This window comes from Nicotiana tomentosiformis, chromosome 11, assembly GCF_000390325.3.
Source record: "Nicotiana tomentosiformis chromosome 11, ASM39032v3, whole genome shotgun sequence".
NCBI lineage: Eukaryota > Viridiplantae > Streptophyta > Magnoliopsida > Solanales > Solanaceae > Nicotiana > Nicotiana tomentosiformis.
In genome coordinates, this window is record NC_090822.1 from 18840129 (window position 1) to 18866610 (window position 26482).

Below are 26482 nucleotides of genomic sequence, written 5' to 3' on the forward strand. Positions count from 1 at the left end.
TGGTATATATAAAAATAAATGGCTTGAAATATAATTGTAATCGGCTTATCTAGTCTTAGAAACTAGGTGCCATCACGACGCCTGTGGTGGGATTTTGGGTCGTGACAAGTTGGTATCAGAGCTTTAGGTTCATAGGTTCTACGAGTCACGAACAAGTTTAGTAGAGTCTTGCGGATCGGTACGGAGACGTCTCTACTTATCTTCGAGAGGCTACAGAGCTAGTAGGAAAATTTTCACTTCTTTCATTCCTTATCGTGCAGCATTTATTCAGCTTGAAGCATATATCTTATGCTCTTTTGCATCCACTCATGTATGAAATTGCGCACTCGGTATCAACTATGCGCCAACGGTTCGTGATACTACATAGGGGTTATAAGGGATCCATTGTTGCTCAACTATTGTTACCACGTGTCGTCCAGATCGAGGAAGACATGCGCCAAATAAATGGCTTGAGGTGTCTTATGACTGGTGTCGTACGAGTGGTGAAGATTAGTATTGTGGATCATCGGACTGTGTCCTATGTCTTCGCGCCAAGTGAAGGGAGTCCACTATCAACGATTAGATTGCGGGGTCATATGTTATATGAGTTTTGACCTGAGATGTATATATGTGGTATTGAAAGGTTCTCCGAAACTTGTATATGATTAAGAGCTGAGATTTGTATAGGATGATGGTGGGACTTGCGGTATTCCCGCGTCCTTAATAATTCTACATTTCAGTATCAACAGAGTCATGGAAACAATTTTAGAATACTCAGGGTGTTCCAGTTAGTTCTTTTAATGCACCATCGGCACGGGGTTCCTATAATGGTTATTCCAGTTATCCGGCACAGACTCAATATGAGCAGCCGAACCCGCAGAGGGATTGTTATCAGTGTGGTGATACTAGACACATCAAGAGAAATTGTCCCAAACTTGGGAGATCAGAGCACTCAAGCTACAAGCTTTATATCAGTTACTACTCCACGTGCACAGCCAGTTAGGGGGGAGGACAGGCGGGTAGAGGGAGCCTAAGAGGTGGAGGCCCGACCTGTTGATATAATTGCTATAATTTGGTTGAGGCCGATACATCAGATAGTGTCGTTACAGGTATGAATCAATTTACAATAAAACTATTCTTATTTTGATTCGATTCCAATTATTGAGGTGAGAACTCCTTCCATGCTTCTTATATGGTGGATTAGTGAATTTGTACTCTACCCCCGTGTTTATCCCTGTTGGGAGATTTTAATGGTGTTAACCTGTGTCTAACATTTTGTTTTGTACACTATTGAGGGCTAAGAGTCCAAAAGTGACTTTCTGTTACTCACTACAGTGAGTTTTGATATAAATTCGGGATAGTTTGGTTAAAAAATTTATGAATTTTATGCTCTACCGGTATGGGGTTCATTATGTGATGTGAAATTTTGTTTTTATCGGAATTTATGAGAATAAAAAAAAATCAGTTGGCACAATGTGTACAATATTTGTGATTTAGAGTTGAGGACGAGATTCTTGCATTTTTATATGATGTGAAATATTTAAATCGGGCTACAAGCCGCGGTGAAAGTTATATAAGGACGGGGTCCTTGTGGTGAAATATTTATGAGTTTAAATTCTCCCTTTGTAAAATTTAATTGCACAATAGTATTAATAGGGAGTCATGCCTGTTAGGCTTATTTGATAATTCTTGTATATTTTCTGTGCATATTCAGCTATTTTCGTGCTGTAAACATTGAGTTTTAGCCTATGAGATGAGTGTCTAGGTGGCGTTAAATGTGACTCATTAATCCGAGTAAGTAATCATGAGGTCTTCATACCTCACATTCTGTTGTCAGTGTTGTGGAAAAAAAAATGAAATGAGGTGGTGGTTAATATGAGATTAATTGTTGATGCTGGAATTAATTATGAACAACTTTTAAGACTAGAGATGTGGTGATGGGCATACATGTGATGTGCTTCATATCCTGATATCATTATGATAATGCAGCGCTTGTAATGCTGAGATTAGTGTTATTGATATATACATTATGGTGTTTTGTTGGGTTGTGGATGTGTTGTTAGGAGTTGTTTTGGTGTTACTTTGGTAGGTGGATAAGCCCAATTACAGGGGAGACTCTGCCGAAATTTTAGAAAAATTTGGGAGTTAAAAAAAAATTGGGAGATTGATATGTACGACAGAAGAGTAAAATTATGTTATACGTTTGAGGGAAAACGATCCTAAGCGGGGAAGAATATAACACCCCAGAGAAATTTTGAAGTAGTTCAATACTATCAAGAAAGTTGATGTGTGTGTGAGAACGAGTTGCTATAGCCGGTTGAGACTAAAACTGTGCGTTGTTGTGAAAATCAAACCTTTTGAAAAGGTTTAGAGTGTAAGAGATTAGTCTTAAAATTTACAAATATGGATAAAAGAAATAATCTCAAATGAGATGGTATTGTCGGGCTTATCTCAAATGCGGTAGCGTGGAATCAACCGTGAGTATATGTGTAAAAGTAAAATCATCAATTTGGTAACTTGAGAATAATTCTTAGAACGCTAGAGGACGAACGTTTGTTTAAGAGGTGGAGAATATAACGACCCGACTTATCGTTTTAAGAATTAATGCCTCGTTCAGCGACTTAAGGTCTCGAACAATTTCGTAATTAGTATTATGACCCGCGGGTGTGGTCGAGTTTGATTTTTTGGAAGATTCGGAATTATTAAAATAAACAATCCTTAATTAGAAGCATAAATGGAAAGAGTTGATCGGAGAGATGACTTTTGAGCAAACGACTCCGGAATGAAATTTTAAATGATGTCAATAGCTCAGTATGGTAATTTTGGATTAGGAGCATGTCCAGAAAATTATTTGGAGGTCCGTAGTGGAATTAGGCTTGAAATGCCGAAAGTTGAATTTTTAGGAAGTTTGACCGGGGGTTGACTTTTTGATATCGAGGTCGGAATCCGATTCTAAAAATTTGAATAGGTCCGTTATGTCATTTATGACTTGTGTGAAAAATTGGAAGTCATTCCGAATTGATTTGATGTGTTTCGGCACAAGATATAGAATTTGAAAGTTCAAAGTTCATAGATTTTGATTTGAGGTGCGCTTCTTCGTTTTGATGTTGTTTGATGTGGTTTGAAGCCTCGACTAAGTTCGTATTGTATTTTGAGACATGTTGGTATAATTGGTTAAGGTCCTGAGGGCCTCAGGTGGATTTCGGAAGGTAAACGGAATGGATTCGGACAAAAAAAAGCTGCTGGAATTTTTCTGCTACAGAAGCTGTTTTTGGACAGCAACTGGTACAATCGCAGAGCCAAATTTGGAATCTTATATCTCAAAATGCATAAGGAATATGAAAATTCTCAAAACATAAAAGTTGTAGCCCTTTGATTCTAGTTTCCATAATGTTAAACCACACATCATTTGAACATTTTTACAGAAAGTTATGATGGATTGAATGAAGGCTAGTAGGGCAGCTTCGCCAGAAATTTCTGATGCGTAGAGACGATTTTGGAAGTTTATATCTTGAAATGTATAAGGAATATAAAAATTTCCAAAACATAAAAGTTGTAGAACTTTGATTCTAGTTTCCATAATCTTAAACCACACATCATTTAGACATTTTTTCAGAAAGTTATGGTAGATTGAATGAAGGCTGGTAGGGCGGTTTCGCCAGAAATTTCTGATGCGTGGAGCCGATTTTGGAAGCTTATATCTCTCAATTCATAAGGAATCAGAAAATTATCAAAACATGAAAGTTGTAGTCTTGTGATTCTAGTTTCCATAAAGTTAAGCAATTCATTATTTGGATATTTGTACATAAAGTTATGATCGATTGAATAAAGGCTAGTACAAGCAAGTTTTGAACTTTTAGTGACGGAAAATGGACTTTTAGTGACGGATGGGCAGAAACTTAAGGACCAAAAATGGTCATTTCCTTCATTTCATTTTGGATTTTTGGAGCACGGTTCTTGGGCGATTTTTTGGCGATTTTCATGGAAAAATATTGGGGTAAGTGTTCCTTATCCTATATCGATTATATTTCATGATTCTATACTCATTTACATCATGAATCCATAAATTTATGGAAGAAAAATCAAGATTTTTGCAAAATCTTCCAAAAACAAAAATTTAAGATTTCGAGGTAGCGTTGTTATCGAAATTTGATAAAATTAGTATGGGTTGACTCGTAAGTGAATGGGTTATCGGATTTTGTGAGTTTCGCCGGATTCCGAGATGTGGGCCCCACGAACAATTTTTGAGTTAAATTTCGAATTTTATTGAAAAATTAGTATTTTCATATGGAATTCTTGAATGCTATTAGTATTGACTAAATTGAATTAATTTGAATAGATTTGAGCTGTCCGGAGGATTTATTCAAGCAAGACGGCTATTTTGGAATATCGACATAACTTCAAAAAGGTAAGTATCTTACTTAAACTTGATTGAGGGAAATTACCCCTTAGGCATTGAGTCTTATGTAAAAATTGTATAATTGAAAACTATGTACGCGAGGTGACAAGTACGTACTTGGTTTATATGTGCATAATATATCGGTTGAAATTCGTAGACGCCCTTAAATATTAAATTGAAAAATTGTTGTAACTAAATAAATCCCTTATTTGTCATGCATCATTTCTTGTTTGCCAATGTTGTTTTTATATGATAATTTGGTATGATTGTCACTTTACTTTTACGTGAACTCTTTGTTTGTTTGAGTTGTCATTTTTATGGAAAACACTTTCATTATTGATTTTACCTATAGATAATTTAAATGGAAAATTTATTTAATAAGATGAGTAAATCTATTTATTTCTTGAAGTTGTGATTTAAAAGAGGTGTTGTTCCTTGATGAATTACTTTTCAATTCACGTTGTTGAAAATTTGGTATTGAATAAAAAGGCCGTGAATCATATTGAGGCAAAGTACCAAATTGTGAAATATTATTCGGTTGAGTTGTTCACTCCCGAATACTTTGTTAAGATATTGTACACATTATGATCGAGTCGTGGGTTCCTTATTGTGAAAAATAATGTATTGTTGATTTTTGTGAAAAGTTATAATATTTGAGCACTTGATGTGCAATTTATGATATGTTGTAATATTTGAGCACTTGATGTGCAATTTGTGATATGTTGTAAGATTTTAGCACTTGATGTGCAATTTGTGATATGTTGTAATATTTGAGCACTTGATGTGCAATTTGTGATATATTGTAAGATTTGAGCACTTGATATGCAATTTGTGATATATTGTAAGATTTGAGCACTTGATGTGCAATTTATGATATGTTGTAATATTTGGGCACTTGAGGTGCAAGTTGTATTATGCTGTGATATTTGGGCACTTGAGGTGCAAGTTGTATTATGCTGTGATATCTGGGCACTTGAGGTGCGATTTGTGAAATATTGTGCGCGTGCGGTGAGATAAGGGTGGCTTGAAATGCGCGGCTAGTAGGGGAACTACTAGAAGTCATACGGTGATATAAGGTCAGGGTGTTAAAACACATGCGGTGAGATAAGGGTGGCTTGAAACGCATGGCTAGTAGGGCAACTACTAGAAGTCATGCGGTATGATAAGGGTGGCTAAAAACGCGGGATGCTATTTTGGGAAAAAAAATGATTTCTTTAAAATTAAATGTGAAGGCTCCCGCAATAATATAAGAAAATGAGATATTATAAATTTATTTATGAGTTGAGACTACGAGGCGGCACCTCGGGAGTGCCCTTTTGTTGATATTTCTCTATGGCTGCATTTGCCTTTGGTTATTTTATTTTTTCGAAAATTTTAAATTCTTATATTTTCTGTTATATATTATTTCACTTAATATTAAGTGTTTTGTATTTCTTGATGTATTGTGTTGACCTCTATTTTTTCGTACGAGACTTTGAGGATTTGTATTTTTGGGTTGTACTTATTTTTGATAGTTGAGTTATTTTAAATAAAAGAACAATTCTAGTATGTTTTAATTTAATAAATTTTATATCCAAATCAGTAGTTTATCTAATGTTTCATTTTAATTGAAATATAATTTTCTCCGCCCAAATGATCCTAAAATAAATTCATTCATTTTTTGATTTCTTACTTGATTTAAAGATTTTTACCTTTATTGAAAAATAAATTGATCGTGTGGATCTTATATATATTGAGGATATTGGTACGTGAGTTGTCCGTGCAGTTGAGATATGAAATGAGGGCACGAGGTGCCGGAAAAATATGATGATTTAATTATGGGCACGAAGTGCCGTGGAGATATAAAAAATGGGCTGAGACCCGTGTTTATGAAAAATATGAAAATGGGCCGAGACCCGTATTTTTATGATTATGAGATAAGATGTCACATGGTAACTTTTTAATTGAAGCATTATATTTAAAATATTTATTTGGAAGGATTTTTATTTAGAAAGTATTATATGAAAGAATTCTATTTGAAAGATATTTATTTGAGAAAATTTATATTTGAAAGAGAGTTATTTGGTAGAATTATATGTGAAGGACATTTATTTGAAGAATTTGATTTAATTGGTTGTATTTGTATTTATTATTCGTCTGAGCAATAATTATGATGTTCTTGTTATCATTGCTAGTTATTTTCCAGTATTATTTTCTGTACTATATTGCACAAGTTATTAGACCAGTGAGTGTCTTGACTGTATCTCGTCTCTAATCCACCGAGGTTAGTCTTGATACTTACTGGGTACCGACCGTGGTGTACTCATACTACACTTCTGCATATTTTTGTGCAGAGCCAGGTATTGGAGGTATCAGACTTGAGCAGAGTTAAAGCGGGACCGTAAGGATTCAAGGTAGAGCTGTTTGGTCGTAGCAATCCCTTGGAGTCTTTTTATTTCATCGTACTGTTAATTTTTAATCAAACAGTATTGTATATTCGGTCCTCGTGATCATTCCATGTATTCAGTTAGAGTTCGTGACTCAGTACTACCAGTCTTAGGAGGTTGTTATATTTGTAATTATTTCCGCTCTTGGTATATATAAAAAAAATGGCTTGAAATGTAATTGTAATCGGCTTACCTAATCTTAGAGACTAGGTGCTATCACGACGCCTGTGGTGGTATTTTGGGTCGTGACACATTGTCAGGCGCCTCCAATAAACAAACGAAAGGGGCCCGGTTCCTCCCAGTGTTCCTATAAACCAAACAGTTCAAAGGGTCGATAACAACATCCCAAGGGGTGGAGTTGGTTTCGACGAGGACGGAGGGACCGACATCGGATCTGGAAACAACAACCGGACCAATCCCATTAAAGTCGAGCTCATGAGGTTTATGAGGGAAATGAATGAACGAATGGATCAAAATGCTAAGGAGTTTCACACTCGAATGGATCAGATTCCGGGTGCACCCCTAGTACTGAAAGGCCCAGATTTGAAAAAATTCACGCAATTGTCGTTTAAGCCGAGCATAGCACTAGAGTTAATTCCAAAAAGGTTCAAGATTTCGGACATACCAAAATATGATGGGTCTTCGGATTTGCAGGAGCATATCACAACCTACACCACGAGCTGTGAAAGAGAATGATTTGGCTCAACACGAGATCGAGTCGATTTGCTGAAGAAGTATGGTGAAACCCTCACAAAGGGGGCCTTGACATGGCATTCTCTCTTACCCGAGCATTCAATTGTCTCTTTTTAAATGCTTGCAGACTCGTTCACTAAGGCCCATGCCGGAGCAAGGAAGGTTCAAGCCACTTTCGTATGCAAAATTTGACGAGCACAAAACACAACACAAAAATGCTCGCTAGCCAATGATAGTATAGTTAAATTATCGTCTCCACATGAATTGGATTTAAATAGTGTTCGAATAATCTTCAGTTGATTACTATCCAGGAGAATTAACACTTTGGTTCGATGACTATTACTATGATTAACAACTAAAATTTAAGCAATTAATAATTTATCATAAAAGACAGTGGATGAGCAACGAAGAAATATCAATAAGAGAAATAAGGATAATTGACTAGACATGTGCAAGATAACTGAATCGGGATCCAATTCTTGAGTTAATTCACTATATAATACGGTTGATTCTCACGAATTCAACCGATAATCAGATTACAATTGAAGTTAATGCTCCTCTTTCGATTAAACATTAATTTCAGTAATTAATCCAATTGAAGCACGGTAAACAATTGCAACAATAAAATGATGGTAATGATCTAAAGGGTAACTTCTCACGAATATTTTCCTATTTTCTAGTTATAACAATTCAAGAGTCTCTTTCGATTACCTATTTGAATCACGAATTTAAACTAGAGCATAAGATGTGAAGAAATTCAATATCAAACTCCTCTTTCGATTAAGCAAAATAATAAATAACTCCACAATACAAATTAAAGCTCCATCAATTAATTCTAACAATTATCAAGAATCAAATCCCTAATTAAGTTATCGAAACACCGTATCTGTTAACACCCTAATGGAAATTACTCCATAGCAATGGAGTAAGATATCTCAATAAGGTTCAAAAACAAAGAAAATATCAATTCTAATGATTCAATACAAACTCCCACATTGCACCGATTGCAGGTTGAAATATTGATGAATTCTTGAGTCGACTTGTCTTGGTTAGTTCTCCAATCTTTCATATGTCAAAAGTCCTCCAAATAATGTGTTTTCAGTATATTTATATCAAGTAGGAATGAACCCGGACGAAACTACCCTCTTTGAGCCGAAGTGGGAAAACCTACAAACTTATTACACTTCATGCATCGCATAGAGCCTCGCAGGCTGCGTCGCGTCAGTGCACTTTACTCAGTTGCAAACTCTTTGAACTCCGTGTGTCTGACAGAATTTTACCTTAGTGTGTCGCACCATGCATCGTAGGTCGCGTCGCAGCAGCGCTTTTTCTCGTTAGACCAAAGAAACCTAGTCTCTGAACTTGTCAAACTTCTGACGCATATTTGCACTAATGCGTTGTACTCTGCTACATTTAGTGCATCGCATTAGTGCATTTATTCTGGCCCTTCCACTCTCTTCCCACTTTCATATGCAACGCCTATCTAAGAGCCCCGGATGCAATCCTGGTTTAATTCTCTGGCTTTTACTCAGACTTCAAAGCTCCAATTATTTGATTTAGCTCCAATTTATCCTTTTAGCTCGGAATCATTTCCTACAAGGCATAAAACACTTAATAAGTGCAAATAACCATTGTTTAAGCTCAAACACACATAAAATACAATAATTAGAGTGCAAAATGCGGCTACAACACGGGTTTCTAGCCTACCATCACCCATGCTGGAGCAAGGAGGGTTCAAGCCAGAAAGGTGGACATATTCAGAATCGCGCAGGGCGAGTCTGAATCGCTGAGGGAGTTCATGATCCAGTTCTAGAAAGAGAGGATGCTACTACCAATTGTACCAGATGAGTGGGTAGCGGAGGCGTTCACAAAGGGTCCAAATCAGCGAAGCTCTGATGCCTCTCAAAAGTTGAAGGATAACTTGCTCGAGTTCCAAGAAACTACATGGGCGGATGTCCATAACTGTTATGACTCAAAAATAAGGGTAGAAGATGATCAGCATGGGTTCCCGGTATCAACTAAGGGATGGTACCGAGACAAAAACTAGGATAAGTTTAAAAGTGAGAGAACCGAAGGTCGAAACAGCAAAGGATTTCGGTCATTGGATAAGTTTGTTTCTGATAGGAGAATCGATCGTGGTCGGAGCAGCAAGTCGTTATAAGAGAAGGAGGTAACAGGGGACTGGGACTTCACGTATCCCAAGTTATCAGATTACAACTTTAAAATCAACTTAGTAGAGTTGGTATCAGCAATGAGGAATATCAAAGAAGAACGGTTCCCCAAGCCAATCAAATCCGATCCAAACCAGAGGGATCCTAATTTATGGTGTGAATATCATGAGACTCGCGGTAATAGAACTGGGGATTGTCGACATCTTCATGAAGAGGTGGCGATATTGCTGAAGAATGTCCATCTTAGGTAATTTCTAAGTGATCGAGCCAAGAACAACTACGGTCGAAGCTAGACAATGCAGAGCCTTCGAAGGTGGCTGAAGGCTCCCCTCGGTTGACTATCAACATGACTTTCGGAGGAAATGTAGTCAATGGTGTAACCAACTCAGCGTCCAAGAAAACAAAGATATCGGTGACTCATAATAAGAGACTCCGGGAAGTCGTAGAAGATGATATCACCTTTATAGACTCCTCCTGCAACACGATGACGCTTTGGTAATCTCTCTCAATGTTAGATTTCAAAATTAAACGTGTTTTGGTTGACCTGGGAAGCTCAGCCAATATAATACAATGGAGAATTTTGGAACAAGCAAAATTAACCGGGAACATTATACTGGTGACAAAGCTCTTAGCTGGATTCAACTTGACGAGTGTGACAACCTGAGGAGAAATTTTGATGCTCACACACGCCGAAAGAGTAACAAAGACCACTCTATTCGAAGTGGTAGATGGCGATATGGGTTACAATGTAATCCTCGGAAGGCCATGGGTACACGAGATGAAGGTCGTACCTTCAACATACCATCAGTTATTGAAATTTCCATCACCGGAAGGAATAAAGCAAATAAAAGGAGACCAACCAGCGGCAAGGGAGATGAATGAAATAACTGTCTCCAACAGCAAAGGGAAAGAGCCCAGCAAATAGAATTATAGGAACTAATGCCTTCTCTCTTTCCGAATGAAGACGATAAAAGCAAGGAGTCATCGGAATCCTTATCAGGTTACGATATGCTTTCAGGTACCGGAGGAGGCAGACGCAACTACGTCAAATGCAGAAGAACTCGAGCATGTGGCTTTGTTCGAGCAATTTCTGGAAAGAAAGTTCCACTAGGGAACAAGGTTAAATCCCAAGCTTAGGTTAGGATTTATAAATTTTCTTAAAGATAACGTTGACTGCTCTGCGTGGTCGCACTCTTATATGGCAGGAATCCTATTGGAGGTAGCGGTCCATATGTTAAGTTTGGATCCAAACTTCCCTCCGATAAGACAAAAGAAGTGGTCGATAGCCGAGGTGAGGAACAGGTTTGTTAAAGAAGAGGTCACCTGATTATTCAACATTGGTTCAATCCGGGGGTAAAGTATCTAGAGTGGTTAGCCAACGTAGTCGTAGTTCTCAAAAAGAATAACAAATTTAGATGTGCATAGGCTATAAATATTTAAATAAGGCATGCCCTAAAGACTCGTTTTCACTGCCAAACATTGATCAAATGATTGATGCTATGGTCAGACATGAGTTAATGAATTTTCTTTAATGCTTACTCCAGGTACAATCAAATCAAGATGAACCAGGAGGATCAGGAAAAAACTTCTTTCATAACGAACTTTGTCACATATTGTTATAATGTGATGCCGTTTGGACTTAAGAATGTCGGATCCACTTACCAAAGGCTTGTTAATAAAATGTTTGAGAATCAAATAGGCAAAACAATGGAAGTATATATTGATGACATGGTAGTCAAGTCTTTGAATGCAGGAGATCATTGGAAGCACTTCCAAGAGACTTTCGACATTCTGAGGAAGCATAACATGAAGCTTAAACTAGAGAAATGTGTGTTCGGGGTCAGTTCCGTCAAGTTATTGAGGCTCCTGGTCTCGCAAAGAGGGATCGAGGTAAATCCTTATAAAATCAAAGTCATCAAAGACAACCCGGACAAGCTAACGAGCGTGAAAGAAGTGTAGAGGTTAATCGGAAGGTTAGCAGCTTTAAGCAGGTTCATCTCGAGATCTTTAGAAAAGTGCCATCACTTCTTCTCACTTCTCAAAAAGAAGAAAAATTTCGAATGGACTCCGGAATGCCAACATGCCTTAAAAAAGGTACTTATCAAGCTCCATGTTACTGTCAAAATCGGGGAAAGGCGCGCAGTTATAAATATATCTAGCGGTGTCGAAAGTAGCGGTAAGTGCTGTTTTGGTCAGAGAGAAAGAAGGTATGCAATTTCATATTTATAATGTTAGTAAGATACTGTCGGGAGCGGAGACTCGATATCCGCACCTCGAAAAGCTGGCCTTAGCTCTCGTAGTCACCTCTCAAAATCTTAGGTCTTATTTTCAGTGCCACCCAATAGTCGTTGTGATAACCTTTCCCTTAAGGAATGTCCTTCACAATCTTGAGTTGTCAGGCCATTTGGCTAAATAGGCAGTCGAAATTAGTGAGTTCGATATTGAATACAAACCTAGGACCGCGATAAAGTAACACGTTTTGGCCGACTTTGTGGCCGATTTCAGTCCCGGATTAATACCCTTGGATGCTATGGAAGCAGTGCTAGTGTCTAAAATGACATAGGAAGTTTGGATCTTGTTTACGGATGGAGCTTCCGATGTACAAGGGTCCGGTCTCGGGATAGTTCTAATCACGCCCTCGGGAGAAACCCTGAGGCGGGCCATTAAAACTGTTCCTTTAACTAACAATGAAGCCGAGTATGAGGCTTGGTTGCAGGACTTGAACTGGCCCGGGGACTCGGTCCAAGGTCATCGAGATAAAGTGCGACTCCCAGGTGGTAGTAAACCAAGTATACAGTATTTTTGACACAATGGAAGAGCGCATGCGACAGAATTTGAACAAGGTTCAGGCATTTCTTGCATGACTCGGGGAATGGTCAATCATATACATTCCAAGGGAAGAAAATATGAAAACAAATACATTGTCTAATTTGGGATCATCTACGAAGATGAAAGGATCTGACTCTGGTACTGCCGTCAAACTTCTGCATTCGGTATTGGATGTGTACAGTTACTGCGAAGTCAATTCAACTACCTTAGTTTGGGACTTGAGGAATGAGTCCGCCAAATACCTGCAACATGGCAAATTACCCGAAGACCCGAAGGCGTCTCAGGCACTTTAAACCAAAGCAACACGTCACTGCCTCGTAGATGGGCTGTTATACAGAAGATCATACCAAATACTATTGGCCTGGTGTCTTGGAGCCTAGGAGGCAGACTACGTAATGAGAGAAGTCTACAAAGGAATTTGTGGGAATCACTCCGGTGCAAATTCGTTAGTTCTAAAGTTGATCAGGGCAAGATACTATTTGCCTCGGATGGAACAAGACGCATAGACGTTTGTTCAAAAATTTGACAAATGTCAACGCAATGCACAGTTGGTACACCAAATAGCAGAACTCTTGTATTTGGTGTTGTCCCCATGGCCATTTATGAAATGGGGGATGGACATAGTTGGTCCTCTACCACCGGGTCCCCGAAAGGTAAGATTTCTTATAGTTTTAACTGACTAATAAATGGGTTAAAACAGGTCCTTACCAGAAGATCGGTAAGCGCAAAGCGGTCGACTTCATATGGAACCACATAATCTGCCGATTCGGAATACCAAAGAAAATTGCCTATGATAATGAGCCACAACTAATAGGTTCAAAAGTCACAAAATTTCTGGAAGATTTGAAAGTCAAGAGGATTACATCTTCACCGTACCATCCAAGTGCCAACGGGCAAGCATAATCAACAAATAAGGTAATTATTCATAAACTTAAAAAGAAACTAGAGGCTGCTATAGACAAATGGCTCGAAGAACTACCGGGTGTGTTATGGGCGTATGGGACAACGAAGAAGTTGAGCACAAGAGAAATACCTTTCTCTCTCATATATGGCACGGAGGCTCTGATACTGGTGGAAATAGGGGAACCAACTTTAAGGTTTTTTCGAACAAATGAAGAAGCAAACAATGAAGCGTTGCTGATGAGGCTAGACTTGCTCGATGAACACATGGACTTGGCATATGTGAGGATGGTGGCTCAAAAGTAAAGGATGGAGAGATATTACAATAGCAGGGCCAATCTCAATTATTTTAAGGTATGAGATTTGGTTTTGAGAAAGGTGACTCAGAGTACTCGGGAAGTCGATGTAGGGAAATTGGGACTAACATGAGAAGGCCCTTATCGGGTTACAAATATAACCAGTAAATTACCCAGCAATTGGAACGTGACTCACCTCAAAGGGTTTACTGCTGATGGATCCTACCCATACTGAAAGTATGTGCTGCACTATTTTTTCCTTTGACCAATTTTTGTCCCAATCGGGTTTTTCTGGCAAGATTTGTAATGAGGTAGCAACGAAAAGCATACTACGTAGGGAGCGTCATCGGCAAAAGCAAAGACCTTTAGATATCAAGGCATTAATGTTTTTCATATCGATGATAAACGGTTATGTGGATGATTAAATAATCTTTGGTTCGATGGCAAGATTTGCGTTCCATCACTAAAAAAGGATTATTCAACCATTCACAATTTGATTCCACCGATGAAGCAAGACTTTCAGTTTTTGAATTTGCATACTTCGCATTCGAACACTGTGTGGGGGGAAATAATATCCGATATGATACCAGGAATGCCATAAAAATCGGGACTGCGAGAATCAGAATCAATATTTCATCAGGACCAGGGACTGCATGATCAGCCCCATAAAAATAAGTTGTACAAGTTAGCCACATATATTGGTCGTTTATACTTTAGTAAATGAATGCTTATGTACTTTTAAATATAGAAGGAATAATATAAAGTCCTTTTATTTTTATCTTATTTCTTGTCCAAATGATGAGTTAATTTTATCATTTAAAAGTTAATAAAAACTTCAAATGCTTGTGCCGGAATGAACATGAGACGTCCTTTTCAAGAGCACCATAAAAATAAGGGCCCTCTATTATGAAATCCTCATAGTAAAGGGTTGGTTCCGGAAGAATTTATGCCCGGAATCAAAGGCAATCGAGTGAAAATCTACCTGAAGATTTAATCAATTCAACGCAAAAGGAATATATTTTGCATAACACTTAAGCAAATTTTTTTTATTTATTTATCAAGTGCCAAACTCGATGAAAGATTTGGCACAATTACAAAGTTTAAAAAAATGAAAAAGAAGACCAAAAGAAGTTATGCATCATTACCGCCGGAGCCCGAAGGGAGAGAGGGATCTACGTTTCCCCCGGTAGAGAAAAGCGGATCCACCTTCGGGGCCTTCATCTTCATCTTCTTCAATCTCCTCTTTGGTTCTTGAGTACTCAAAACCAGTGCTCGAAGAGTTAGTTGCAGCAGGCCGAGCGGGAATATTTTCACGAGCAGTTAGCTTCAGTTCTCGGGCCTTGACGATGCAATCGTCAATATCGACAATTCTCATTTTGGCCTCTTCCAAGGTTTTTCTCCTCATATGATATACAACATAAGTCTTCTCAAATACGAGAGAATCCTCTTGGTCCTGGAACTTTGCTTGGAGTTTATTGATTTCGGCCTGAAGGCCATCCCTTTCAGATCTCAAGGCACTAAGGCGAGAGTCGAGCTCAACATTTGTAGTTGAGTGAATCCGGTTCTGATCCATGGCCTTCTTGAGTCTCTCTTCCATTTTGGCCCTCTTTTCCTCAGCAACATTGGCCTCCTCAGTCTTAGAGCTTAAGTCGGCCTTCAAATTATTGATTTGCTCTTTGAAGGCAGACTCACGCTCGACAGTAGCAAGCACAACATCATGGGGCTCGGCCCACTTAGCCTGAGCCTCTTGAAATTGTTCGTGTAATTGAGAAACTTCTTGGTTGTGGGCCATTTTATCTTGTTCACTTTGCTGCAACCGGGTCTCAAGTTTGCCCATTTCAGTAGCTTTTGCTTCCAACACCGGAAGACACACATCAAGTTGATTTCTTTCGGCCAAAAGTTGATCCCGGTCGAAAGCAAGTCCTTGCTTATCAAGGATCAACCTTTGCAGGCTTTCAGAAGCAAGATAGTTGGCCTGTAAAAAAGACTATTAAAGTTATGATTTCCATTGCAGCATGTAAGTAGAAAAGAAGATACGAGAGAAACTAGTACGGTACCTGCACCGCTCTATGCATGGCATTGTTCATCAGGCACTCCTCGAAAATGGGGTGCATTTTCTTCCAATATTTTTCTGAAGCCAACGTTTTCAGAAAATTCGCAACCTCCATCGTCTTGGAAAAAAGATGGCACTATTTTGAAATCGGAAGAGTGGCACTTCTCCTCCCTCGAGGATCTGGAGAAGGGGTTGAATAATCGTGTCCCGAAATCTCGTGGTTGGCAGACCAAGGAGGAAAAGCATCCTTTTCTTGATCATTTGTTGCCGATGGAGGAGATGTTGGTGGTGGCGAAGAAGAAGTAGGTGTCGATGGGCATGAAGTTGTTGGTGTGGAAGGATGAGAGGCAGTTGCGGCAGTAGCAATGCTGGTTGTTATTTGCTCGGTGGTCGAAAGCAGAAGAGGCCCAGTTCCAAACTCCGTGGACCGGAAACAGCGATGGGGACCGGGAAGAGAGAATCGGCATTCTCTACCACGTCCATCTCACACCAAAGTGCTCGGGTTTCCTTTTTGGTCGTGTTTTGGAGCTCTCTTGGTTGAGCATCTGGTTGAGCTAATGAAGACCTTTTCCTCCTTTGAAGGGAAGCCTCTCCAACACTAGCTTCCTCTTCATCACCGAGGAGCACTTGTAACTCTGGCCGGCTTGGTCAGTGTTTTCTTTATCTTCTTCTTTTAAGTCCTAGCCGAGGAAGAGCGTCGTATTTTTGGTTGCTTGTTCTCGGAATGGGGACTCCGAGAGGAGGCACCCTCACCGAAAGCAGATCCGTGAGCTCTACTTCGGGCAAGGGCACCTTACAACACCCTTCTAGCCTCCTCGGGTTCCTCTAAAATGTCGATTTTGGGGCAAATGACAGAGCTCCTTGGAAGTCATGAATCAAACAAAAAGTAGAGTAAACAACTTTTTCATGAGATTACTTGTTTTCCTATAAAGATAAAAGGAAAAAGTACTTGGTTTACCATGATGTTTGGCCTTCCACCCTTATTTAGGGGCCATTTCCTTCCACCGACGAGACTATGGTGTTGTGATATCCAGAATTTTCTAAACCCACTGGTCCAGGCCTTGAACCCGTGGTGGTTTCCATTGGGTAGTTGAAACAAAAAAAACAAGGGAATCAATAATAGCAGGAAGCAATATTTTCACGAAGGAAGGAAGTGACTGAAAACTTATGAAAGCGATTCCACGACTCGGGAAAAGTTGGAGCTGTGGTTGGGATGACTTTCCTGGTAGAAATGATGACGAATCGTTCCATCCATCCACGATCATTGTCATCATATATGCTGGTGAGAAGAGTGTGCCACCACGCTTGCTGAAGTTTATCGCTCCCCCACGGAAAATTTTGGGAGAGTAAAGATTCATCATGTGTGCAAAGATTAGGGATTCCCCAGTTTCCGTGCACAATTGGTGAAGGAAAACCACCATCCTCCATATAGTGGGCCTACTTGTGCTAAGCAGACCTGATACCGGTGGCAGAACTCCAAAATTATCGGGTCAAGCCATTCACTCGACCCCGAAGTAAATGGACCCAGGGTAAAGGGATATGTATAAACATACATAAACCTTTCCTTGGAGAAGGTAACCAACTCTATCATATTCGAGAAAAGAATTTCAAGATTGGAACAGTTGCAGTCCTCCTTCACAGTTGGGATACTGGAAGGGTGAATTGAGAAGGGATACCTACTAATTGGCCAAGTTCGTGAAGAGGCAGAAGAAACGTTCTCTTGAAAATCATTCATTATACTGAGATGTTGCGGTATTATGGTGCTAACAGGGGAAGGTTTAGAATCAACTTCGACCTCCTTGTCTTATTTTTCTTTGAGCCTCCACCGAAGAGTAGACCAGTGTTTCCCAAAAAAGCAGTGAAAGAAGCCATGGTGATGAAAGGTTAGTAAAACTTTTGCTGAGAAAGTTGAAGAAGATAGATAAACTCTTAAGCGGATGCAAATAGAAAGAAAGACTTTTGAAAGTTGTAAAAGTGAAGAAGTAAAAATGTTGAGTAGCAAGGAAGTTATAGACGACAAAAATCGTGGTCATGATTACCACAAAAATCGGTAAAAATATTTGTTGAATCATGGGGTAACACGTGTTTAGGGGTATTAAATGCGAGAAGACGTGCGTCCTTTAAAGTGTTAGAGTTGTTCAGGAGCTTTCCCGCAAGAAAGGACTCTTCACCAACTTTTCAGTAACACAAAGACATGTCATCGGAAAGTAGGAAGATTATTTGTATGGGTTAAACTCGGTTTATAACAAATAATCAAATGGTAACATGACACATGGAACCGAAGATAGGCAAAGGGAAAGTCAAAAAATAATCAATTTCGAATACAACGAATGCAATTGATATTGGATAAATTCTGAAGGGAGCGTAGCTATCGGGAGAAGATTAAAGGTTTGTGATCGGATATCATTCAATGAGAGAATATTTACTAATACCTCCGTTCTAGTTTATGTAAATCTATTTCCTTTCTGGTCCGTTCCAAAAAGAATGACCCTTTTCTAAATTTGAAAATAATTTTGCTTAAACTTACAATTCTACCCTTAATGAGAAACTTTTATAACCACGCAAATACTCTGGGTCCCTTTTTAAATTGTTTAGGACCACAAATTCTAAAAGTCTTCATTTTTTCTTAAACTCCGTGCCCAGTCAAACAGGTTCACATAAATTGGAACAGAGGGAGTAACATTAAATGAGCGACCGTAGCAGAGAATATTTGCATTCATGGTCTGCCGTTACGCGTTCATCAATGTCTCTTTTATTACTCCCTCCGGTCCACAATAAGTGATTTTTTAGATGTTTTCACACCGATTAAGAAATTCACTTTTTAACATTAATTAGCAATGAAATCGATATATTAACCTTTACTCTCTTCACATAAACACCCCTAACACATACTCCAACCTTATTTACCCCAAGGGCAATGTAGGAAAAAAATAATTAATTCATTCTTGAAATCTGAAAAAATCACTGATGTTGGACCACAAAAAAGGCCAAAAAATCACTTATTGTGGACCGGAGGGAATATCATTTAAGAGGAGCTTGATTCTACAATCTTATTTCCCTAGGTAAAGCTATAAATAACATGCGTAACAGCCATTGTAAAGGGACAAAACTTTTCTGCATAGAAAAGCTTTAGTGTATTACTTTTGCTCTCAATTAAACAGCTCTACTTACACTTTATCTCTACTTTCACTTTTTTCCTAAGAGGCATTGCATTCGGAGTCAGGCTTATCATCTCCTTCAAATTTTAATTATTAATCTTAATTTTAACTTTATCTTTTTATTTTTTTTGGATCAAATCAGTTCGTTTGTCTATAAATCACGTAACAAATCTAACTGTACCGTATACGATGAACAATTTCGTCTTAGTTTTCCAATTATCTATTATAACAGCATTTGAAACCTAACATTTTTGCAAGTTTTGAATTTTTTTGTACCTTAGATCGGAAAAGAGATTACCAAGCAAGCGTTTTTGAGAGACCAAAGGTGCTTAATTTCGAAAAAGAAAAACACTTTTAGAAAATAAATCAATAACACTAATTCTTCAACTATGGTACTTCTATTACTACTGTTGAAATAAGGATCGACTATTACTATGGGAATAAAGTAGGCATACCATGGTCAAAATACAATACTTTCTTCAACTGCAATGAGACACAAATTAGGTTATTGTGAAACGAGAATTATTAATTTTTCTAAGAATAGTAAGCTACAATATTTCACCAAATAAGGTCAAATTTTAACTTCGTATACGATTTAGCTATATATGAATAATTTTTAGAGAATAATAATTGAGCATAGAACTGTATGGAAAAAACAATGTATGTGTGTCTGCTTTTATTGAGTAAATAATCATTTAGTTTGATAGTACAATATTTTACCTTTGGCTTATATATTCCAATAAGTTCAAAGTATCTGAGAACCAAACTGCAAATAGTCAATATTTTTGGTTACTTTTTACACGTTTGCTTCCTAAGTATCCCATGACTTCTTCATAAACGTCATTAAAAACGTTAATTTGAATTTTAAGTATTACATAGTATCAACTATCAAGTATATTTTTTGTCTTTGTTTTACGGTCAAACCTCTCTATAACAGTTTCGTTTGTTTCGAATATTTTTGATTGTTATAGCGAAGTGCTATTATAGAGAACATATATTATAACATAACATGAAACTTGGTTCCGAAAAAAGCTTGACTTTTATAGTGAATTGTTGTTATATATGGATGTTATAGAGAGATTTGAATGTATTAGTTTTCTATACTTTTCTTGTCCTGCTTGACTTTAATTGTTTCCTTCTAGTGTGTTCTTATTTCTTTTAACTATCATATTATTATTTATCCAACAAACACTAACCCAAGAAAATTTAATGTTTTAAAAGAAAAACATGCTAGATATCAATAGGGCATAAACAAAAGAATATACTATTTGCTCTTTTAACCTATCGAAGAGGTCTATATAAGCTCTTAAACTAGATTAAATCTCTTCATGTCCCTAAAAAATATTATTTCAACGTTGCATAATTTTTAAGTGCATTGCTTTTATGCTATCCCTTTGCTCCATTGGTCACTCGAACTCTCAATCTCAAAGTTGGAGGTAAAATTTCAACTCGAGCTTTTACGTTTTTTTATGCATCATCGCTAAAATATTACTTTCACGTAGAGGAAATGGCTCATCATAATCCTTTAATTTTACGTGCCAGAAAGTGTAGTTCTTTGCGCTATCTTCTAATATACTAAGCTACCAAATAAAATTACGGTACATGGAGTACTCAAAACAAATTAGTCTGATTTAAATTGAAAAGGGGTACTCAAATTAAGGTTGCTGTTAATAAAGAAGTACAAAAAGTTTCTTTTTCAAAAACTAAGAGACCCCTAAGAGACCTGACTAATCTAGATTCACGATGTAAAAATTATTAAAGGAAAAGATGCTTCATTTGCCAAAACTTTAAATTTTCCTCTTTAGCAAAACTTAAACTTTAATTAATATCTTGAGGCTCTTGTTAGTGCACGTGTTAGTGCATAATTAAATGTAAATCTATCGTTAGTAGGTTGATCACGTTTTTGACTCTATTTAAGTATGAAATGACACTCTTGATTTTATAATCAACCCCACAAAAATACAATGTTGAAAAAGCAATATGGTTGAAAAGTCAAGATTGGTTGGAGATGGATGTTAAATTCTTTACGAAACTTGTTCTTTATGATACGCATGTAGTTATGATATCATAATCAGTAGGGAAAGTAATTTAAACGTTTGATAAAAAAGCCTTCAATAGAAAATATAGTTAATTAATATGTTCTTCTTTTTTTTTTTACCCACCCGGTATTTGTTAACTACGCGCATTGGGGTCCAGATATTCTGAATTTGTGTCGCGTAAAGCTCGTTAAAAGGGAAAATACCCTCAACCAAGATTTTTTTTTCCATTTTAAGGCTCGAACACGAGATATCTGATTAAGAGTGGAGAAATCTCATCCAGCCCACCACAACCAGCGGTGATTAACAACAACAATAATAACAACAACAACATACTCAGTGTATTCTCACAAATGGGATTTGGAGAGGATAGTATATACGCAGACCTTATCCCTACCTTGTGAAGGTAGAGATGTTATTTTTTAAAGACTCTCGATTCAATAAAGCAAAATCATATTAGTTATGGCAAAGAACTATGGAAAGCGACATATAGCAACAGCCAGAAAAAATAAAAAGAAGATAAAGAAAACATCAGATAATAATATCGATCTAAAAGCAGGGAACACAAGAAACATATTAATCGTCGATGGTTAATATGTTCAAGTTTTTGTGTAGGTTAATCAAGAGGGATATTAGAGATAGGGTAGGCTACAACTATAAGTAAAGTCAAAATTTAGAAGGAAAGCTCAAAAGATAATTACATTGTCTAATTTTGTTTTCTTCTTCGTAAGATTAATTTCGTCCTTGTCATTATGATTGTGTCACAATCCAAAATTCTCATCTTCGGGATCGTGATGACGCCTAACATTTCATTTGCTAGACAAGTCAACGTTAGAATATAGTTAGCCATTTTAACACAATTTTAAATTAACTAATAGCAAAGAAAACAAGTGCGAAAAAAAAGTCTGAAATAAAGTGAATAATCCATAATAGACGCGATATCTAAATACCATTCCAGAATTTGGAATCACAAATGCACGAGCTTCTAAAATAATACAAATAAATATCTGAATAAAATTCAAGCTGTTTGAAATATAATACACGACTGAGATAAGATAGAAGGGGACTTCAGAACTGCGAACGCTGTGCAGTTATACCTCAAGTCTCCACTGGTAGCTGTATCCGGGCAAATCTACAGTACGCCATCGGGACCAATTCCGAAATCTGCACAAGAAGTACAGAGTGTAGTATCAGTACAACCGACCCCATGTACTGGAAAGTGCAGAGCCTAACATCGACGAAGTAGTGACGAGGCTAAGGCAGGTCACTTACATTAACATGTACGCAATAACAATAATAATAATAATAATAACAACAATAATAAAAATAAATCAGGCAACTAAATTTAATAGTTGAAGTCAACTCGGCAGTCATAACCAATTATTATTTCAAACAACTTCCGTTACGGCGTGCAACCCGCCACAACAATATAATTCCTCAATAAATTTTCGTTGCTGCGTGCAACCCGCTCCAACAATATAGCCTTTAAATAAATCTGTTGTGGCGTACAACCCGATCCCCTAATATAAACTTTAAATAACTCTGTTACGGCGTGCAACCCGATCCTCCAATATGTTCATATTCAATTCTGTTGCGGCGTGCAACTCGCTCCTCCAATATATTCACTTTTATTTCCGTTGCGGTGTGCAACCCGCTCCTCCAATATATCCATTTACCAATTCTTATAAATAAAAATTACTCCAATAAATGCAACAATTAATATGAAATTATAAGATAACAAGCATACAATAATTATGATTCATTTATGAAACAAACAATGACAAGTAGCAATTAATTATGGAAATCAGGGAGAAAATAGGCAGTATAATATTTAATATTCTAAATGTCAAGTAACAATTAAGACACATAAATCAAATAAGCATGTGACAATTATTATAGGAATTCAAGAGTTAATATTTGACAAGAAATAGTAGAGAAACAATTATTATAACAATTAATTCATGTCTTAAAATAATTTAAGAAGTTTAAATAATTAAACAAAAAATTAAAATGACAAAATATAGGTACTCGTCACCTTGCCTATACATCGTTGCACATGAAATTCACATAATAAATAATTCAAGGGTTCTATTACCTTAAGTCAAGATTAACCACGACACTTACCTCATTTCGCAACCAAATTCAAGTTTTCAATACACCCTTGCCTCGTAAATTCGTGTCCGAAATCCTCAAATCTAGTCATAAATAATTCAATATACTCAATACAAATCGTAGGAATTAATTCCATATGAATATACTAATTTTTTCGGATTAAAATCCAAAATTTATTTTTAAAATAACAGTGGGACCCACGTCTCGAATCCCGAAAAAAGCTCATAAAATCTAAACACTCGTTCCGATACGAGTTCATCCATACAAAAATTATCGAATTCCGACATCGGATTGGCTTTCAAATCTTCATTTTATATTTTTGGAAGATTTTATAAAAATCTAATTTTTTTTCTTCCATAAGTTCACGGATTCATGATGTAAATGAGTATGGAATTATGAAATAAAATCAATATAGGATAAGGAACACTTACCCCAATGTTTTTCCGTAAAAATCGCCCAAAAAGCTTCTTACCCGAGCTCAAAATCGAAAATGGTGGAAAATGGGACGAAATCCCATTTCCAGAACTTAAGTTCTGTTGCCTAGATTTTTACTCATCGCGATCGCGAGAATTCGTTCGCGATCGCGTAGAACAATTTCTGCCCAGGTCCATTTTACTCTTTGCGATCGCGGATAACTCTTTGCGATCGTGAAGCATATTTTGGTTGCCCAGAATTTTAACTCTACGCGATCGCGTAAATGGTCATGCGATCGCGGAGAACATCTTCTCAACCTTACGCGATCGCATACTGACTTTTATAATCGCGTAGCACAAATGTCGTGCCCAGCTTCTTCCTTCATTCCTTCTACGCAGACGCAATCCACACTACGCGTTCGCGGTGTACTAGGAGCTAACCGTCCGCGATCGCGTGCCTATCTTCTCGAACGTGAAGGGTAAAACTCAAGGCTCAAAATTCTCCCTTCGCGATCGCGGAAATGGCTTCGTGGTCGCGAAGCACCATGCACCAGATGATAGCACAAGCTCAAAAACCAGATTTTTCCAAAGTTTAAATGGTCCGTAGACTATCCAAAACTCACCCGAACCCTCGGGGATCTAAACCGTACATGCACACATGTCCAAAAATATCATGCGAACTCGCTCGCGCGATCAAAACACCAATTTAACACCTAAAATTACGAATCAGATACCAAATTAAATGAAGTTTTTAAGAAAACTTTAAAACTTTTATTTTCACAACCGACCATCCGAATCACGTCAAATCAACTCCGTTTCTCACTAAATTCGACAGACAACTCGAATCCGAACCCGACATCAATAAAAGTCAATTTGTGGTCAAATTTTGAAATCTTTAAGCCTTTGGGCTTCTAGTTTTCGCCAGCTGGCGATAATTCAAACTGGGTACCTCTAAATTAAATTTCGGGCATACGCCCAAGTCCCAAATCATGATACGGACCTACTGGAACTGTCAAAACACTGATCCGAGTCCATTTACTCAAAATGTTGACCAAAGTCAACTCAGTTGAGTTTTAAGGCTCTAATTCACATTTTAATCATTTTTTCATATAAAAACTTTCCAAAAAATTTTACGGACTGCACACGTAAGTCGAGGAATGATGAATAGTACTTTTTGAGGTCTTAGAACACAGAATTAATTATTAAATTTTAAGATGACCTTTTGGGTCATCACATTCTCCACCTCTAAAATAAACTTTCGTCCTCGAACGAAATTAGAAAAAGTACATGAGCTGGTGAAAAGGTATGGATATTTACTCCGCATGTCCCACTCGGACTCCCAGGTAGATGCTTCTACCGGCTGACCTCTCCATTGCACCCGACCTGAAGGATAACTCTTAGACCTTAACTGTCGGTCCTGCCGGGCTAGAATAGCTACCAGCTCCTCCTCATAAGTCAAATTCTTGTTCAATTGGACTGAGCTGAAATCTAACACATGGGACGGATCACCATTATATTTCTGAAGCATAGACATATTGTTGACACCCAATTTTACCCTCATAATTTTGCAAATAAACGTATATGCTTTCAAAATATTAACTTGCATCATTATTTAATTTACAAGATTTATGCAAGTATCTTATATAATTTTTTATAATTTTTAGAGCTTTTAAATTGATTTTTTGTATTTAAATTGCTTGAATAATTATTAATTATTCCTTCAAATTATTTTGTGATGACTCAATTACCTAAATCCTTATTTTGCATCTATAATATTTTCTTCAGGTATTTTACTCTATTTTTTATAATTACATTAGTATTTTCAGGCTATTTGCACAATCTCGCAATAATAGCCTATATTTTACAATTGTATTGTATTTGTCATTTTATTCAGGGTCAAAATAATATCTTATATTTTTTTAATCTTATACTATTGTTTTAAGGTATTAATTTGCATAAACAACATCTTTATAATTTATATATTTATTTTATTAAATTATTTTATCCCTTAATTTCTTATTTAAAGGCTGGCCTAAATTTTGAGCCAATTTTCGGACCAAACAAGCCCCAAATCTCTGGCCCAATCCCTCAAAGCCCAATCCAAATGACCCCTGAAATTAACCCGGTCGCGATCCGCTTAATAACTCGCCCTGCTGCCCTATTTAATCTGGGTCATTGATCTTAAATGATCAACGGCCCATAATTAACCTACCCTTTCCTTTTATCCCCAATACCCCAAATCCTAGAGACAAATCCCTACCCCATCGCCTTTGTATCCTCACACGCTCTCATCTCTCAAACCTAAACCCTAACCGTCCTCACTCAAATCTCAGTCTCAATCCGACATTACATGGAAACCATCCATGATTCCTTTCCTTTCTTGCATACGCGTAGTTACTTACCATCTTTTGAACGCTACAAGTATTGGTTATTTGATTATTTATGGAAGCTGAGTCGTTGTGTTCGTTTGATTCTGATTCTGTATCATCTTCATGTTTCTAACCTGATACATTAACTATCAGACTCCTTGGCTTAGATTCAACGAGATTTTGGCCATTTTTTATTCCTTGTCTAAACTAGGATTTACCCGTTTTCTCTCCTAAATTGATCTGAATCGATTTTGCATGCTTTCTTTACTTATTTTATGTTTTATTTACTTTCTTTACTCGTTTATTTATCTAATTTTGCTACTATATAAACCCCTCCACATTCCCCTTTGAGGGGGAAATCAATATAATCATACTAAAAATTTAAAGCTTTAATCTGTTAATTCCTTTATTATCTTGTTCTGAGTTTTGTGTTGGCCGGCTGAAAGCCAAAACCACTGAGAGTCTGCTGTTCGAACTTTCTCTTAGTGCGAGCATTGCCCAAGGTTCTTTCGAAGCTCTTGGGAACTTTGACGCATCGAGGTTTCTGGGTTTTTATGGATCTTTTATTCTTTATTGTTATCCGTTTAACTGGTAAGCTGCTTGACTTTCGCAATTTCATCCCTATGTGTCTTTGATTTACATGTGTTC

General features: G+C 37.3%; 1 protein-coding gene across 1 annotated transcript; it reads right to left on the bottom strand.

The window, feature by feature from the left end:
* Positions 1 to 14834: 14834 nt before the first annotated feature.
* On the bottom strand, positions 14835 to 15861 carry LOC138901102 (uncharacterized). The gene is made up of 2 exons (XM_070188835.1): positions 15751 to 15861; positions 14835 to 15668 (listed from the first exon to the last, which is right to left on the bottom strand). Exons 1-2 carry the CDS (start codon positions 15859 to 15861, stop codon positions 14835 to 14837), a joined length of 945 nt encoding a protein of 314 aa, XP_070044936.1.
* Positions 15862 to 26482: the final 10621 nt, after the last annotated feature.